The 19,629-nt window shown below is 37.1% G+C and overlaps 1 protein-coding gene across 4 annotated transcripts in view; it reads right to left on the bottom strand.

Annotated features, from left to right (window-relative positions):
• SPIDR (scaffold protein involved in DNA repair) overlaps positions 1–19,629 on the bottom strand; it is a 603,350-nt gene that overhangs the window by 293,298 nt on the left and 290,423 nt on the right. For all 4 annotated transcript variants that reach the window (XM_045081470.1, XM_045081547.1, XM_045081503.1 and 1 more), the window contains exon 8: positions 18,123–18,336. In XM_045081470.1, the coding sequence (XP_044937405.1) occupies positions 18,123–18,336 (214 nt within the window). The remainder of the gene's footprint in view (positions 1–18,122; positions 18,337–19,629) is intronic.

The following is a 19,629-nucleotide window of genomic DNA, read 5'->3' as shown; positions in this document are numbered from 1 at the left end:
GACTAGTGTCCAGAATCTATAAAGAACTTAGCAAACTCAACACCCAAAGAAGAAATAATCCAATCAAGAAATGGGCAGAGGACATGAACAGACATTTCTGCAAAGAAGATATCCAGATGGCGAACAGACACATGAAAAAGTGCTCCATATCACTCGGCATCAGGGAAATACAAATCAAAACCACAATGAGATATCACCTCACACCAGTCAGAATGGCTAAAATCAACAAGTCAGGAAATGACAGATGCTGGCGAGGATGCGGAGAAAGGGGGGAACCCTCTTACACTGTTGGTGGGAATGCAAGCTGGTGCAGCCACTCTGGAAAACAGCATGGAGGTTCCTCAAAATGTTGAAAATAGAACTGCCCTATGACCCAGCAATTGCACTACTGGGTATTTACCCTAAAGATACAAACGTAGTGATCCAAAGGGCCACGTGCACCCGAATGTTTATAGCAGCAATGTCCACAATAGCCAAACTATGGAAAGAACCTAGATGTCCATCAACAGATGAATGGATCAAGAAGATGTGGTATATATACACAATGGAATACTATGCAGCCATCAAAAGAAATGAAATCTTGCCATTTGCGACAACATGGATGGAACTAGAGCATATCATGCTTAGGGAAATAAGTCAAGCAGAGAAAGACAACTATCATATGATCTCCCTGATATGAGGAAGTGGTGATGCAACATGGGGGCTTAAGTGGGTAGAAGAAGAATCAATGAAACAAGATGGGATTGGGAGGGAGACAAACCATAAGTGACTCTTAATCTCACAAAACAAACTGAGGGTTGCTGGGGGGAGGGGTGTTAGGAGAAGGGGGTGGGATTATGGACATTGGGGAGGGTATGTGCTTTGGTGAGTGCTGTGAAGTGTGTAAACCTGGTGATTCACAGACCTGTACCCCTGGGGATAAAAATATATGTTTGTAAAAAAAAAAAAAAAAAAAAAAAGATTAGAGCTGAGATCAAGGAGTTAGAAACCAGAGATACAGTAGAATGTATCAATGAAACTAGAAGCTGGTTTTTTGAAAAACTCTTCCTTGGATTTTAACAATTTCACTGTAATATGTTTTGGTATGGATCTCTCTCAGTTTATTGTTCTTGGAGATTGTTTAGTTTCTTAGATACTTATATTTACGCCTTACCTCATATTTGAAAGGTTTTTGGCCATTATTTCTTCAAATACTTTTTCTCATTTTCCTTTTTCTCTTTTCCTTCTGGTACTCCTATAATACATTTGTTCTATATTTGATGGCATCCTTCAAGTCCCTTGGGTGCTATTTATTTCTCTTTATTCTTATTTCTTTTTACTCCTCAGACTATATAAGTTCAATTGTCCTATCTTCAAGTTCACTGATCCTAAGTTTCACTTGTTCAAATATGCTGTTTGAACTAGAGAGTTCAAAACCCTCTAGTGAGTTTTAAAATTTAAATTATTGTATTTTTCAGCTCCAGAATTTTGCTTTTTTAAAAGAAATTTTTATTTATTTATCGAGAGAGAGAAGGAGAGAACGAGCACAGGCAGGCAGAGAAGCCGCAGAGGCGGAGGGAGAAGCAGGCTCCCAGCCGAGCAAGGAGCCCGATGTGGGACTCAATCCCAGGATGCTGGGATCCTGACCCGAGCTGAAGGCAGCTGCTTAACCAACTGAGCCACCCAGGCGTCCCGAATTTTGCTTTTTTTAAAAAAAAATTTCTTTCTATATCTCTTTTGAAATTTTCATTTTGTTCATATACTATTTTCCTTATTTCCTTTAGTTTTCTATCTACGGTTTCCTTTAATTCATTATACATATTTAAGACAGTTGATTTGACATCTTTGACTAATAATTCAAATGTCAGGGCTTCCTCAGTGATGGTTTCTGCCAAATTATTATTTTTTCCCATTAATGGGATATTCTTTCCTGTTTCTTTGTGCATTTTGTAATTTTTGTTGAGAAGTGGATATTTGAGTATTATTTTGTGGTAACTCTGTAAATTTAATTGTCCCATTCTTCAGGGATAGCTGAAAATTACTTCTTGTGGGCTGGATTCATCTGTTTGACTTTTCAGTACCATATTTTCAAGGCGTGTGTTCCTTGTCATATGTGGTATCTGTTATTTCTGTTTCATTATCTCTGTGGTCACCTAGTGATCTGATAAAGATTTCCTTAAATTTTTGGCTCCCAAAAGGGGACGAGGCAAATATTGTCTCTTTAAGTCTCTTGGAAACCCCTTCAGCATATGGGGGTTGAAAAAATGTCCACTGTCCTCTGTGCCAGTTCCTCAGTGATCAAAAGCAGCTTTCAGCAATCAATACAGAATCCTGATATATTGCCCACCCTGGCTCCACCATTCTGCACCAGGATTGTAAGGCTGAGGATGTGGGATGGTAGCTACTACCACTTGAAAGGCTGAAATTCCTCCAAATTTACTCTTTATCAAAGTCTCCCCTGGAGCTAAAAATGTTCAGCTTCATTCAGTTCCTACCAGTGCAGTAGTTTTTTAGATGGAAGTATTTCCTACTCCACCATTTTTTGAGACATCACCACTCTTCCTTCTTCTCTCTCTCTCTCTTTTTTTCTAAAGATTTTTTAAATTTATTTTTTTGTCAGAGAGAGAGAGAGAGAGATAGATAAGTAGGCAGAGAGGCAGGCAGAGAGAAGGGGGAAGCAGGCTCCCTGCTGAGCAGAGAACCCGATGTGGGGCTTGATCCCAGCACCCTGGGATCATGACCTGAGCAAAAGGCAGAAGCTTTAACTCACTGAGCCACCCAGGTGTCCCAGTCTTCTTCTCTTGATCCATTTTCTTAGATTAGGAAAACTGTGGTCATTTGTTGCTCATGTTTTGCTTATATGTTCTCCTCTGTTTTGTCTTTCCTCTATTATAAAACATAACGCACATCTGCATATTAGACTCCAAGCAGTCTGACAGTATATTAACCAGTCCATAGTTAAGTAGCCTTTCCCAAAGTCATTTGAGTACAGAACCTTTTGGTTGTATTCCTATGAAGATCCCATGGGGAAGTGTTCTGTAGCTGATGTCTGCTTTTATTCTTTTCTCATGAAAGCATAAAGGATTGATTTTGTTCTCTCCTCCCCTCTAGTTTTTTAGATTTTCTAGATTACTATCATGGTATTCATTTTTTCCTTTTCTCAATGCATTAGTTTTCTATTTATTTCCTCTCAAGACATCCTGTAATTTTGATGGGAAAAAACTGCCCTTTTGGCTGTCACAACAAAAAGTTAGTACGACCCAGGAAACAAGCCTTCCATCTTTAACATGGCTTTACTCCTAGCAATAAGTGTCAGCAACATCTTCATTTCAAAGAATCCCAGGTGGCAAATATAAAGGAGAAACAAAAGCAGCTCTGAAGGGGCACCTGGGTGGCTCAGTGGGTTAGCCGCTGCCTTCGGCTCGGGTCATGATCTCAGGGTCCTGGGATCGAGTCCCATGTCGGGCTCTCTGCTCAGCAGGGAGCCTGCTTCTCTCTCTCTCTGCCTGCCTCTCTGTCTACTTGTGATCTCTCTGTCACATAAATAAATAAATAAATAAATAAATAAATAAATAAATCTTAAAAAAAAAAAAAAAAGCAGCTCTGAATAAGCCTATGGGTGGGTTCTACCTTGGTCCTCTGGGACTTACCAAACATGGGTTACACCGAAAACCCAAATCAGCTGACAAGAGTTTCTCTTTTGGCATCACAATCTCTTATGTTTACTCAGGGTTCTGATTATTGCTGGTGTCAAGAAGGTACTATTGATTGTGCCCCTCAAATTAACCCAAGTCTCCCCATTTTGCTGCATGGTCTCATAACTCACTTGTTTCCTCAAACCAAAAATTTAGGAGTCTTTGTTTCTTGACTTTCATTCACATAGCACATCAAACCTATCAGCAAATCATGTTGCCTCTGACTCCAAAATATATCCCAAATCTGCTGTTTACCATCCTAACCAAGTCATCAACTTCCTTACACTTGAGCTACTTCCAAAGCCTCCAAGATGCCTTCATTCTAGCCTCCTACAGTCAGTCTCCACAAACTTCAAAGTGTAAACCAGACATCTCTTTTTTCCTGGACAGCAGAGAGGATTCAATACCAGCTCTTTATAACATTGTACACAGGTTCTCCAGCCTCTTTTGCTGCCACCCCTGCTTCAGAATTTCTACTTCATCTATCTAACACTATTTGTATACACTCTACCTCTACTTGTGTACATTCTAAAGTCCTTTACAACTTGTTTATATTACCCTTACTCTTCCACCACACTGTGAGTTCCTTAAGGACAAAGATGATTTGTCATTTTGGTTTCTTTTGTTTTTGTTTTTTACTTATTTTAGAGAAAGAGGAAGCCCATGAGTGGGGGTAGGGGCATAGGGAGAAGCAGACTCCTCACTGAGCAGGGAGCTCATGCAGGACTCTATCTCAGGACCCTGGGATTCTGACCTAAGCCAAAGGCAGACAATTAACTGACTGAGCAACCCAGGTGCCCTGATTTGTCATTTTGAATACTGTATCCCCATTATCTAGCACAAGGCCTATTACAGTATATGTAAACATTCAATAAATGCTTCTTAATGAATGTACAAATCAATGATACATTGATATATCCTGTTATTCAAATAGGGAGCATAAGAAGATGACAATGTCTTGATGATTATTTAATACTCAACACTGATCATATAGTTATTGAATATCTACTATGTCTAGCATTATTACAGTCATTGGAAATACAGCAGGAAAAAAGACTGACTTAAAAGTTTTAGCTAATGTACACTTGATCTTAGCCAAAAGCGAAAGTTTTAGCTAATGTAATATGACAGAGACAGGAAAGGAAGCTTAAGTATTAGGGAGAAAACAACAAAAATTATTCTCATAAGTGATATAACTAAAAATGGAAATGTTTTATTACATCAACTAGCATACAGATAGATAAGAAAGTCTGTAGGACCCCAACAAATATGAATACAAGTTGAGACAACCAATTCTCCAAAAAGAATCTGTCATTAGTAAATAAATATAGGAAAAAGTATTCACTTTGACCAGTAGTAGCAGGTACTCTACTATGAGGTTTATAGATAACTGTATTAAGGTATTAGAGCAGTAACAATAACAAAATGCATACCTTTAACTGACTAAAGCAGTTTCTAAAATCTACTTCGAAAAACAATCTGAAATATGTACTAAATTATATACATGTGTATGCCTATTAAAGAGCTATTTATGTTTGAAAAAATGGATATATATTACATGCTGATGATACAAAAAAGAATAAAGAAATAATATCATAATGTGTAGTGATTAAAAATGTTGAGTGTAGGGGTGCCTGGGTGGCCCAGTCAGTTAAGTCCGCCTTTGGCTCAGGTCATGATCCCAGGGTCCTCGGATTGAGCCCCATCCCAGGCTCCCTCCCCAGTGGGGACCCTGCTTCTCCCTCTTCCTTTGCCTCTCTCCTCCATTCATACTGTCTCTCTCTCTCTCTCAAATAAACAAAAATCTTAAAAAAAAAAGTTGAATGTGTATTGATGTGACTGCTGAGAAACTGGTGGCAGTGGGAACATTTATAACTTTGACAGGTTACTATGGTAACAATATACTGAAAAGCTCAAACCCCATCATATTCTCTAAGCAAGAATTCTTTTTTTTAAAGTAGACTCCATGCCCAACATGGGACTTGAACTCATGAGCCTAAGATCAAGTCACGTGCTCTATCAACTGAGCCAGCCAGTGACCCTCTAAGCAAGAATTTTTACTTTTAGAAATAGCCTAATATCATTAGATGGGGTATAAGCACTTTCACTCAGTACTGTTTCAAACACCTCAAAATGGGAAGCAACCTTAAAAACTCAACATAAGAGACTGCTTGAATTATGATAGTGAAATACTAAGTAGCCATTTAAAAGATGATGATACAGACAGATATTCATGGTAACGGGGAAAGTCAGACTTCACTCCTTCCTCAGATTAGGATGCATATTGTAAGGGGGAAAATTATCTACCATACAGTGTACTAACAAATATTTTTGAATGAAGGAGTGAACGAGGGGGTAAGGTAGGAAGTGTCCTGGCTGTCCCCTGATACACCATCACATACTTGTCTTTTTCTGGTGCTCATCCTGGCTTTAGATTTGGTATTGGGTCATATTCAATTAGCCAGATGAGTTCTACCTCCTTTCTACAATTAGCATCACAGAAAAGTTCTTTCTTCACATAAAAAGTTGCTAAAATGTTTCTGTGGAATCATATTTAAAGCTTTCAGTTTCCTTTAGTAGGAAACTCTGTTTATTCATCAATTGATAAATGTTAAAACTACACGATGGGGACATGAGATTCATCACACTATTATATTTTTATGTTTGAAATTTTATACATTCAAGACCATTTTATATAAGTTGCTTAGTGTTATATAATTCTATGACTGTTTCATAATACGATTAATCCTAGGCAAGGCATTTTACTTCTACATTCACTCCCAGATTTACTGGGATAAAATAACATTACATCTTAAAGGAATTCAATCAGAATTTATTAGGTAATATATAAAGAGGGCTCTAAGCTCCTTTGGATAAGTAGCCATTTTACAACAAAACCCACATTTATTACTAAAGGACAAATGGAAGTGTCTGAAGTCTACTGATTGTTTTTTTATTAATTTTTTAATTAATTTTTTATTTTTTATAAACATAAATTTTTATCCCCAGGGGTACAGGTCTGTGAATCACCAGGTTTTTTTTTTTTAAGATTTTATTTATTTATTTGACAGAGATCACAAGGAGGTAGAGAGGCAGACAGAGAGAGAGAGAGAGAGGAGGAAGCAGGCTCCCTGCTGAGCTGAGGGCCCAATGTGGGGCTCGATCCCAGGACCCTGGGACCATGCCCTGAGCTGAAGGCAGAGGCTTAACCCACTGAGCCACCCAGGTGCCCCTACTGCTTGCTTTTTTTTTTTTTAAATTTTTAATTTTTTATAAACATATATTTTTATCCCCAGGGGTAAAAGTGTTTCCATGTTGAAATCCAGTTTGAATGAACACAAAAGACTTTTAGCACGAAAAGAGCAGACAGCCTACAAAGTTAAAAAAAAAAAAGTTAAGGTGTAAACTTGTCAAGTTTCCATTAAAAAGAAAAAAGACTAGTCATTTTTATTATTTTGGCTTTTAACTATGAGGGGTTTTTTTGTTTGTTTGTTTCCTGGTCTTTTTTTTTTTTTTTTTGAGAGAGAAAGTGAGAGTGTGCAAGCAGGGAGGGACGGAGGCAGAGGGAGAGAGTATCCTAAGCAGGTGCAGCACCTAGTGCAGAGCCCTATAAAGGGCTTGAGCCCATGACCCCATGATCTGAGGTGAAATCAAGAGCTGGATGTTTAACTTACTGAGTCACCCAGGCACCCCCAACTATGAGCTGTTTTTTTTTTTCTTTTTTAAGATTTTATTTTTATTTATTTATTTGTCAGAGAATGAGTGAGAGCGAGCACAGGCTGACAGAGTGGAAGGCAGAGTCAGACGGAGAAGCAGGCTCCCTGCGGAGCAAGAAGCCAGATGTGGGACTCGATCCCAGGACGCTGGGATCATGACCTGAGCCGAAGGCAGCTGCTTAACCAACTGAGCCACCCAGGCGTCCCTATGAGCTGTTTTTAAGTGACATCTAGACTAACTTCAGTTAACATTTGGCTAACAAAAAATAAATTATTAATTAAAATACAGAAACTTCCAAATTACTAAGACAGATAGCCTAAATCACCTATAACAGGATACTGATAAACTCATCTTTCAAAATACTTCCCATCCATCTCTCTTCCTAAAGTACCTAAAAAAATACTATTATGCTTTCTTTTAATTAAAAAAGTATCTTTTTGAGAATAATCTATATGTATATATAATAAGACATAATATAAGACTTAATACAATTTAAGAAGCTATTTAGAGGGACGCCTGGGTGACTCAGTTGGTTAAGCAGCTGCCTTCGGCTCAGGCCATGATCCCAGTGTCCTGGGATCGAGTCCCACATCGGGCTCCTTGCTCGGCAGGGAGCCTGCTTCTCCCTCTGCCTCTGTCTGCCATTCTGTCTGCCTGTGCTCGCTCTCTCTCCCTCTCTCTCTCTGATAAATAAATAAAATCTTAAAAAAAAAAAAAGAAGCTATTTAGAAAGTTGTCAAGTTCTCTGAAAAACATGGGAACAGAGAAATCAGGTGAATGACCAAATTCACAAACTTGAAAATATCTAGCAGAAAAGCACTAATTTTTATGTTAGTGTTATGAACTGAACTGTGTCCCTTCCAAATTCATATGTTGAAGGCCTAACCTCTAGTGCCTCAGAATGTGACTATATGGAGACAGGGCCTTTAAAAAGGTAATCAAGTTAAAATGAGACCCCTTAGGAAGGGATCCATTATAACTAGTGTCCATATAATAAGAGGACACTTGGGTACACAAGCGGCATGGGCCTACACAGAAGAAAAACTACTTGAGGACAGAGCAAGAGTGCTGCTATCTTCAGACCAGAGAGAGAAGTCTCAGTGGAAACCAACCACTGGCACCCTAATATTGGATTTCCAACCTCCAAAACTGTGAGAAAATAAACTTCTGTTGTTTAAACCATCCAGTTTGTGGTATTTTTGAGGAGCCCTAGAAACCAGTAACAATAATGTGTCAAATTTGTCTTCTGGGTTATAAGAAGGTGGCCAACCAAGGAGAAGTGGTAATGTTCCACTTACCCAAATGACCCTGACTGCTGTCTGATGACCTGCTGTCATCAGTGCCCTGAGTGCTATCTGATGACCTGCTCTCTGCAAAATAACACTGTGATATAGATATTTTTCTAGGAAAGGAAATAAACATTTCTATGACTATGTTAAATTACCACCCATTCCAGCGATGTGCAGAAACTGAATTCCACTCCATATTAATGGCTATTTAGGATGGTTTTAGATTTTAAGGTTTTAAGCAAAACATTCATAACAATATCTTTTGTACATATTTGAGTATTTTTACAGGATTTATCCCAGTAGCAGAAGTTCTCTATCAAGTGTATTCGCATTAACATTTGTGACATATTGCCAAAGATACAAATTACACCTCCCACCAACATTTGAGAATGATTGGTATTTTAAAATTTTTGCCAAAGTATCTTGTGATCTATATATTTTATACTTCTACAAATGAATTTTCATGTGTTTGCATTTATTAAAACATTTTTACATATTCATTTCCTTCTTTTGAGATGGTCATTTTGAGAAAGGTCCCAATGACTCCAGAGAAATTTACATCGATTTCTGATATTTTCCCTTTTGTGGATTTACTAAAATTCTTAGAGAACATTAATATCTGGTACCATTTGGCTTGGATAACATAAACATTCTAAGCTGTCTTCCTAGAGAGTAAAATTCATTTTCTATTGGATGGCATAATACATAAAACCAGTGGGCAAATACAGGATTTCATTTGACTCCTATTTTGTAACGTGTATTCCATTTATAGAGCAAAAAGTCTCAATTTGAAAACCGTAAGAGAGACGTAAGAGAGAAAAAGTACCAAATCAAGTTCAGAATTAACAGTCTCTGCATATAGAACCACACATGAAATCCCATATAATTCCACACAGAAAATTTCCCCTAGAAGAATGACAGAAGCAGGGTGCCTGGGTAGCTCAGTTAGTTGAGTGTCTGTCTTTGGCTCAGATCACTATCTCAAGGTCCTGGGATGAAGCCCCTCAGTGGCAGCAGGCTCCCCACTCAGTGGGGAGTCTGCCTCTCCCTCTCTATCTGACTCAGACCCCACTTACTCTCTCAGTCTCTCAAATAAATAAAATCTTAAAAAAAAAAAAAAAAAAAAGAATGACAGATGCAACTACCAAGGCAGCTGCCTTAGTAAGAAGCAGATCTAAAAATATCCCAAAGTCAAATCGTAATAACTCATCCACATATAAGGTCTAAGGGGCCAGCAGTATTTGCAGTTTTTTTGCAAATACAAATTTCTGCAAATTTTTAATCTTGATCTAATTTTACTTCTCATGAGCTCAAGAAAGTGTCCCACATTCAATACCTCTAAAGCATCTTTCCTAAGGAATATTCACATTTAGACTCTAATTTTTTTTACTCCAAAAATGCATTATTTAATAATTTTTTTTTAAGGTGGGGGTAAGGGGCAGAGGGAAAAGGAGAGAATCTTAAGCAGGTTCTGAGATCATGACTTGAGCTGAAATCAAGAGTGAGATGCTTAACCAACTGAGCCTCTCAAGTGCCCCAGAATGTGTTTTAAAATGTATAGGTGTGCACAAAAATACTAGAAGTTGAGGGAGTAGATTAAAAACAAAGAATACCAAATTGCACTTGCCACCATACATGAACTTAGACTCTACTGAACGCAAGACCTTAATTACACAAAGGAGCAAAACTAGGGTGAGAAAGGAAAAGATGCTTTAATGAGGACAGATTTCTGAAGGAAGACAGATTCCAGGTAACCAAGTGAAATCCTGGTGTTTTGATACACGCTGTGATTACCTCCATCAGTATAGGGAAGGGAGGCGTATCTTACCAGAACCTGACTCAGGCACTGCTTTTTAGTCCTATTCTATGAATTCATTAACTTAACATGATGCCAAAAAATGGTTTTAGGACTCCTAAGTAATCATTTGTGGGTGGGGGGGAGATGCATTTCCTACTTTATTACATAAATATAAACTCCAGGAGTCAAAGATTTAAATGTAAAAATTTTTTTCCCAACACAATTTGTTGAAGAGACTGTCTTTCTATTGGATATTCTTTCCTGTTTTGTCTAAGTATTTATCTAAAGGATATAATAATAGTGATTCAAAGAGGCACATGCATCCACTGTTAACAGCAGCAATGACACAACAGCCAAAATATGGAAAGAGTCCAGATGTCCACTGACATATATATATATATATATACACCCCCACACTATATGCACACACACACACAAAGTCACACTGAAATATTACTCAGCTATCAAAAAGAATGAAATCTTACCATTTGCAATGACCTGGATGAAACTAGAGGGTATTATGCAAAGTGAAATAAGTCAGTCAAAGAAAGACAAATACCATATAATTTCACTTATATGTGGAATTTAAGAAACAAAACTGATGAACATAGGGGAAGGGAAAGAAAAATAAAATATGATAAAAACAGAGAGGGAGACAAACTGTAAGAGACTCTTTTTTTTTTTAAGATTTTATTTATTCATTTGAGACAGATACAAAGAGGGAGCACATAAGCAGGGGGATAGGCAGAGGGAGAGGGAGAGGAAGAAGCAGGCTCCCTGCTGAGCCAGAAGCCCAATGGGGAGCTCAATCCCAAGACCCTGGGATCATGACTTGAGCCAAAGGCAGATGTTTAACCATCCAGCCATCTAGGTGCCCCTGGAAGAGATTCTTAACTGAGGATTGCTGGAGGGGAGGTAGGTGGCGGGAACAGATAATTGGGTGATGGGCATTAAGTATGGCACTTGATGTAATGAGCACTGGGTGTTATGCAACTGATGAATCATTAAATTTTACCCTGAAATTAATAATACACTATATGTTAACTAACATGAATTTAAATAAATGAATATATAAATGTAAAAAATTTTAAGTAACTAATCCATAAAAGTATTAGAATAAAACAAAATCTCACAGCAAGAAAGATCTTAACTTCTTTACTACTTTGATATAAAATGCAGAAACTACAGAAGATAGGTAATTCAGGGATACCTAGGCGGCTCAGTCGTTAAGCATCTGCCTTCAGCTCAGGTCTTCATCCCGGGGTCCTGGGATCGAGCCCTGCATTGGGCTCCCTGCTCAGTGGGAAGCCTTCTTCTCCCTTTCCCACACCCCCTGCTTATATTCTCTCTCTCACTGTCTCTGTCTCTGTCAAATAAATAAATAAAATCTTAAAAAAAAAAAGGTAATTTGGTCATGGAAAAATAGACTACCCTGCTTTTCAAAAACAAACAAAAAAACCCCTGTTCCATAAAACAGTTAAAAGACTAATGACAAACCAGGAGAAAATTCACTGAAATGTAAATGATTGACAAGGAGCTATTCTTATCATTTCTACAAGATAAAGATCAATACTAAAATAAAGATCTTGGTATTATGTAATACCAAGTAGTAAAAGATCTTAGTTGATACTAAGATAAAGATCAATAATCCAAGAAAACACAGGTCAAAGTCATCAACAGGCATTTCACAGAAAATAAAATATACATGGTTCTTAAATACAGGGAATGAAGCCTAAGCCCATATTACAGCAAAAGAAATGCAAATTAAAATTATAAACTTCATTTTCCAGTTTTTAAATTGGTGAAGAACAGTACAGTAGGTTAGTAAAAGGAAAATAGGCACTTTATGTATACCGCTAGTAGAAATGTAAAATGGTTTGATAATGTCTGCTAACATCAAAGAGGTATATATCCTCTCATCCAGCAAGAATATTTAAAGAAACACATGTAGAAAATGATGTAGTCCTGTTTGTAGCAACCAAAGAGGAGGTGCAACCTACATGTCCATTCAAAGGGTCTGATTGAATAACAATGGTATCTTTAAATTAGAAGTCAGTGCAAAAAGAATGTAGCAACTATTAATATACTACCCTGTTGTTACTGAATGATCTCCAAGATGCATTTTTAAAATGAAAAAGCATGACACAGAAGTATTGTTGGACATATTTTTGTAAAAAAGAATAACAGCAGGAAATACATAAGTAAGTTTATATTATATATGCATCTCTCTCTATATATAGTTGTGAGTGTGTGACACACACCCCATCTCTGAATGGTATGTAAGAAACTAGTATGAATGGCTGGGTGAGAATTGAGTGGCTGGGGAAAACAAATACGGGAAGAAGACTCATGGTTCACTGTATATCCTTTGATACCTTTTGTAATCTGTATTATATGTTTTAGATACCTACTAGAAAAACCAATTAAATACTTTTAAATGGAAGGGGAAAATCTATGCTAAAAGTATGGAGAATTAGAGGCATTATCCTGCTATAGGGACCTACATAACAATTCTGAGTTTAACTTTATCCACTTATTTAAGGAAAAGATAAATCAATGTGATATACCATATCAACAAGAGAAAGGATAAAAAAATGATCATTTCAGTAGATAAAGAAAAAGCATTTGACAAAGTACAACATCCATTCATGATAAAAACCCTCAACAAAGTAGGGTTTAGAGGGAACATATCTCAACATAATAAAGTCCAACTATGAAAAACCAAAAATTAACATCCTACTTAATGGTGAAAAACTGAAAGCTTTTCCCCTAAGATTAAGAACAAGAGAAAGATGTCCTCTCACCACTTTTATTCAACATAGTCCTAGCCATGGTAATCAGACAATAAAAAGAAATAAAAGGCATCCAAATTGGTAAGGAAGAAGTAAAATATTCACCACTTGCCGATGGCATGTTACTACATTTGGAAAACCCTAAGTTAGGACTCCATCAAAAAACTGCTAAAACTGATAAACTCAGTAAGTTTGCAAGATACAAAATCAATATACAGAAATCTGTTGCATTTTTATACATTAATAATAAAGTTGCAGAAAGAGTAGTTAATGAAACAATTTGATGTACAATTGCACCAAAAAGAATAAAATAGCTTGGAATAAATGTCATCAAAGAGGTGAAAGACTTGTATTCTGAAAACTATGTAACACTGATGAAAGAAACTGAACACGACGCAAAGAAACTGAAAAAGATTCCATCCTCATGGACTGGGAGAACAAATAATGCTAAAATGTCAATGCTACCCAAAGCAATCCACAGATTTAAGGCAAACCCTATCAAAATACCAACAGCATTTTTCACAGAAATAGAATAAAATTTATGTGGAACCACAAAAGACCTTGAATAGCCAAAGCAATCTTGAAAAAAAAAAAACCAAAACTAGAAATATCACAATCCCAGATATATTGGGATATCAAGATAACAAGTATATCAAGATATACTTGTATCAAATATATACTTATATCAAGTATATCAAGATAGCAACTCTCTGCTCAGCAGGGAGCCTGCTTTCCCTCCTCTCTCTCTGCCTGCCTCTCTGCCTGTTTGTGATCTCTGTCTGTCAAATAAATAAATAAAATCTTAAAAAAAAAAAAGACATCAAGTATATCAAGATATACTTCAAAACGATAGTAGATCAAAAAAGTATGGTACTGGCACAAAAGTACAAACATAGATCAATGAAACAGAGTAAAGAGCCTGGAAATAAACCCATGATTATATGGTTAATTAATCTATGACAAAGAAAATAGGAATATGCAGTCTCTTCAATAAATGGTGTTGGGAAAACTAAGCAGCAACATGCAAAAGAATGAAACTGGACCACTTTCTCACACCATACATAAAAATAAACTCAAAATGGATTAAAAAACTAAGCATGAGACTGTGTGTGTGTGTGTGTGTGTAAAATATATATGTATATTATCCAGCTGTAAAAAATAATGAAATTATATATGGGATTTAAAAGGAAACAAATAAAGTAAAAAGACAAAAAAACGGATTCTTTTTTTTTTTTTAAAGATTTTATTTATTTAATTGTCAGAGAGAGAGAGAGCGAGAGGGAGCACAAGCAGACAGAGTGGAAAGCAGAGTCAGAGGGAGAAGCAGGCTCCCCGCGGAGCAAGGAGCCCGATGTGGGACTCGATCCCAGGACGCTGGGATAATGACCTGAGCCGAAGGCAGCTGCTTAACCAACTGAGCCACCCAGGCGTCCCAAAAACCGGACACTTAAATGTAGAGAACAAACTGGTGATTACCAGAGGGGAGGCTGGTGCAGTAACGGCTGAAATAAGTGAAGAGGATTAAGAGTACTCTTATTGCCAATAAATTTGACAATCTGGAAGAAATGGATGCATTCCTAGAAACATATAAACTACCACTACTGAACCAGGAAGAAATAGAGAGCCTGAACAGACCCATAACCAGTAAGGAGATTGAAACAGTCATTAAAAATCTCCAAACAAACAAAAGCCCAGGGCCAGATGTCTTCCCGGGGGAATTCTACCAAACATTTAAAGAAGAACTAATTCCTATTCTCCTGAAACTGTTCCAAAAAATAGAAATGGAAGGAAAACTTCCAAACTCATTTTATGAGGCCAGCATCACCTTGATCCCAAAACCAGACAAGGATCCCACCAAAAAAGAGAGCGATAGACCAATATCCTTGATGAACACAGATGCGAAAATACTCAACAAAATACTAGCTAATAGGATTCAACAGTACATTAAAAAGATTATTCACCACGACCAAGTGCGATTTATTCCAGGGCTGCAAGGTTGGTTCAACATCCGCAAATCAGTCAATGTGATACAACACATCAATAAAAGAAAGAACAAGAACCATATGATACTCTCAATAGATGCTGAAAAAGCATTTGACAAAGTACAGCATCCCTTCCTGATCAAAACTCTTCAAAGTGTAGGGATAGAGGGCACATACCTCAATATCATCAAAGCCATCTATGAAAAACCCACCGCAAATATCATTCTCAATGGAGAAAAAGTGAAAGCTTTTCCGCTACGGTCAGGAACATGGCAGGGATGTCCATTATCACCACTGCTATTCAACATAGTACTAGAGGTCCTAGCCTCAGCAATCAGACAACAAAAGGAAATTAAAGGCATCCAAATCGGCAAAGAAGAAGTCAAATTATCACTCTTCGCAGATGATATGATACTATATGTGGAAAACCCAAAAGACTCCACTCCAAAACTGCTAGAACTTATACAGGAATTCAGTAAAGTGTCAGGATATAAAATCAATGCACAGAAATCAGTTGCATTTCTCTACACCAACAGCAAGACAGAAGAAAGAGATATTAAGGAGTCAATCCCATTTACAATTGCATCCAAAACCATAAGATACCTAGGAATAAACCTAACCAAAGAGACACAGAATCTATACTCAGAAAACTATAAAGTACTCATGAAAGAAATTGAGGAAGACACAAAGAAATGGAAAAATGTTCCATGCTCCTGGATTGGAAGAATAAATATTGTGAAAATGTCTATGCTACCTAAAGCAATCTACACATTTAATGCAATTCCTATCAAAGTACCATCCATCTTTTTCAAAGAAATGGAACAAATAATGCTAAAATTTATATGGAACCAGAAAAGACCTCGAATAGCCAAAGGGATATTGAAAAAGAAAGCCAACGTTGGTGGCATCACAATTCCGGACTTCAGGCTCTATTACAAAGCTGTCATCATCAAGACAGCATGGTACTGGCACAAAAACAGACCCATAGATCAATGGAACAGAATAGAGAGCCCAGAAATAGACTCTCAAATCTTTGATCAACTAATCTTTGACAAAGCAGGAAAGAATGTCAATGGAAAAAAGACAGCCTCTTCAATAAATGGTGCTGGGAAAATTGGACAGCCACATGCAGAAAAATGAAATTGGACCATTCCCTTACACCACACACAAAAATAGACTCAAAATGGATGAAGGACCTTAATGTACGAAAGGAATCCATCAAAATCCTTGAGGAGAACACGGGCAGCAACCTCTTCGACCTCTGCCGCAGCAACATCTTCCTAGGAACAACGCAAAAGGCAAGGGAAGCAAGGGAAAAAATGAACTACTGGGATTTCATCAAGATCAAAAGCTTTTGCACAGCAAAGGAAACAGTTAACAAAATCAAAAGACAACTGACAGAATGGGAGAAGATATTTGCAAACGACATATCAGATAAAGGACTAGTGTCCAGAATCTATAAAGAACTTAGCAAACTCAACACCCAAAGAACAAATAATCCAATCAAGAAATGGGCAGAGGACATGAACAGACATTTCTGCAAAGAAGATATCCAGATGGCCAACAGACACATGAAAAAGTGCTCCATATCACTCGGCATCAGGGAAATACAAATCAAAACCACAATGAGATATCACCTCACACCAGTCAGAATGGCTAAAAATCAACAAGTCAGGAAATGACAGATGCTGGCGAGGATGCGGAGAAAGGGGAACCCTCCTACACTGTTGGTGGGAATGCAAGCTGGTGCAGCCACTCTGGAAAACAGCATGGAGGTTCCTCAAAATGTTGAAAATAGAACTGCCCTATGACCCAGCAATTGCACTATTGGGTATTTACCCTAAAGATACAAATGTAGTGATCCAAAGGGGCACATGCACCCGAATGTTTATAGCAGCAATGTCCACAATAGCCAAACTATGGAAAGAACCTAGATGTCCATCAACAGATGAATGGATCAATAAGATGTGGTATATATACACAATGGAATACTATGCAGCCATCAAAAGAAATGAAATCTTGCCATTTGCGACAACGTGGATGGAACTAGAGCGTATCATGCTTAGCGAAATAAGTCAAGCAGAGAAAGACAACTATCATATGATCTCCCTGATATGAGGAAGTGGTGATACAACATGGAGGCTTAAGTGGGTAGAAGAAGAATAAATGAAACAAAATGGGATTGGGAGGGAGACAAACCATAAGTGACTCTTAATCTCACAAAACAAACTGAGAGTTGCCGGGGGCAGGGGGTTTGGGAGAAGGGGGTGGGATTATGGACATTGGGGAGGGTATGTGATTTGGTGAGTGCTGTGAAGTGTGTAAATTGGTGATTCACAGACCTGTACTCCTGGGGATAAAAATATATGTTTATCAAAAATAAAAAATTAAAAAAAAAAAAAAAGAAAGAAATAGTAATATTTTCTTTTTGTAGTAAAAAAATAATACCCTATAGGGAAGAAAGCAAATAGGTATATATGCTTTTCATCCTTCCCACAGTGATTAGTAAAGAAATATTAAATTACTGTATATTATCATATTGTCACAGAATGCCTCTTACTAAAATTATATTTCAAAGAAAGACAAAAACAAAAACAGCCAGATTTATAAGATACCACTTTGACAGAAATCTTGATATGGTTTTTTCTTCCTCACCCCTCTGCCCTCAAATTATCAAAAATTTCCTGCCAAAAGTTCAAACAAGCATTCAAATACAGTTCAGCACTTCTGTTACATAAAATCTATGTCAAATATTGGCTTCCTTATCCTGGCATTTCTCCATTATAAGGTGACAAAAATGTTCATCATAAATATATCTTTTAAGACAAACTCACAGTTAGTGACTGCTGGAATCAGTTCTTTGCACTCACCAGGGAGGGTAGATATGGACGATGTCTTCGGGATGTCCCTTGAGGTGGTGAGCAGTCTCCTTTGTGAACAGAACCTTCAGGCCAGTCCTGGGGACCTCACCTTGAGAAGGGCTGTTGGCCTGCAGCCCTGCTAAATGCTCACACATAGCCACTTGGATGGTGCATTCCTCATGCAGCTCTAGAATTTTCACAATTAATACACCAGATTTTCTACCTAGAAGGTGTGTGGGGGGGAGCAAAATAGAGTAAAATAGACATATGGTCAACTGTGAATAAAATATCATGAAAAAAAGAACATTAAGATCGCTTTATTCACCTCAAGAAAATGGTTTGTAAACTTTGCAATGTATAGACTCTAACATACTGTGACACCTTTTTAATCAAAATAACATACATGTTGCATTTTAAGCAACATACAAAATAGTTTTCCATCATAAAGAAACAGTCTTGCAAACACAGAAGACTCAGACCCATCATTTCACAGAGCATGTTTTTACACCAAAATTTTAACTCTTTTGATAACCACAACAAAGGAAGTAACATCATTTATTGGTCCTTCTCCTTTCTTATATGCTCCCACTACCTCATTAACTGCTTTGATTCTCCACTTTGGAAATGATACAAATGGTGCAAATGTTCTAATGATCACAAAGATTAAAGGTAAGGATTTCTGAGGAATGCTGAATGTTAGGGCTCAATATTTATATAGATGGAATTTAATCTGAATTTAAGTACTGGCTGATTAATTAAGTTCAGGCAAGACAGATAGCATTTCAACACGATTTTTCATGTGTAAAATGGGGATCATCCACCTGCCTCAAAGAACATTTTTAAGAATTAAATGAGAGAACTAAAGTTGACGGTGTGTATAACCTAAAACCCATATATGTCCCAGAAACTGTCACAACACCAGGAGACTTAAATAAGGATACATACCTCAGTACTGTTTAACCCTAAGAGCAGAAAACTGGAGCTAGCACAAATCAGTAGGAGGAAAGGTAAGCCATGCTGTGTGCATAGAACAGAACACATGTAGAGCAACAGTGGACCAGGTCTATATGTATCAGTATGGACAGATCTCAAAAACAAGAGGGGATGAACAAGATATGTAGAGTATGATATCTATAATGTTATTTTCTTAAGCACAGAAAACAATAAAATACTGTTGCAGATATATATGTAACATAAGTATATAATATGACTAGCAGGATACATAGAAAAACATACTTAAGGAGAAAGAGAGGAGCATGACTCAGGATTTCACACTTATTTGTCATATTGTTTCTATTATAAAAATATGTGGATCAAACAAAGACAAAAGATTAAAATGTTATTAATTCTAGGTGGTAAGTATACTTATGTTTTTCTATTACTTTTTTAATTTAAAAAAATAAATGAAATAAAATAACAAAAGCTAAGTGTCTAGCATAGTATCCTGCTAATAATAATAGACACTGATAGTTTTCTTTACCCCTTTAACCAACTTTTTAATAGCTAATAACAAAAA

The sequence above is a fragment of the Mustela putorius genome, unplaced genomic scaffold, assembly GCF_011764305.1.
Source record: "Mustela putorius furo isolate JIRA1106 unplaced genomic scaffold, ASM1176430v1.1 tig00000056_pilon_pilon_pilon, whole genome shotgun sequence".
Classification (NCBI taxonomy): Eukaryota; Metazoa; Chordata; class Mammalia; order Carnivora; family Mustelidae; genus Mustela; species Mustela putorius.
The sequence above is the reverse complement of the archived record's forward strand: the minus strand, read 5'-3'. Positions and strand labels throughout refer to the sequence as shown.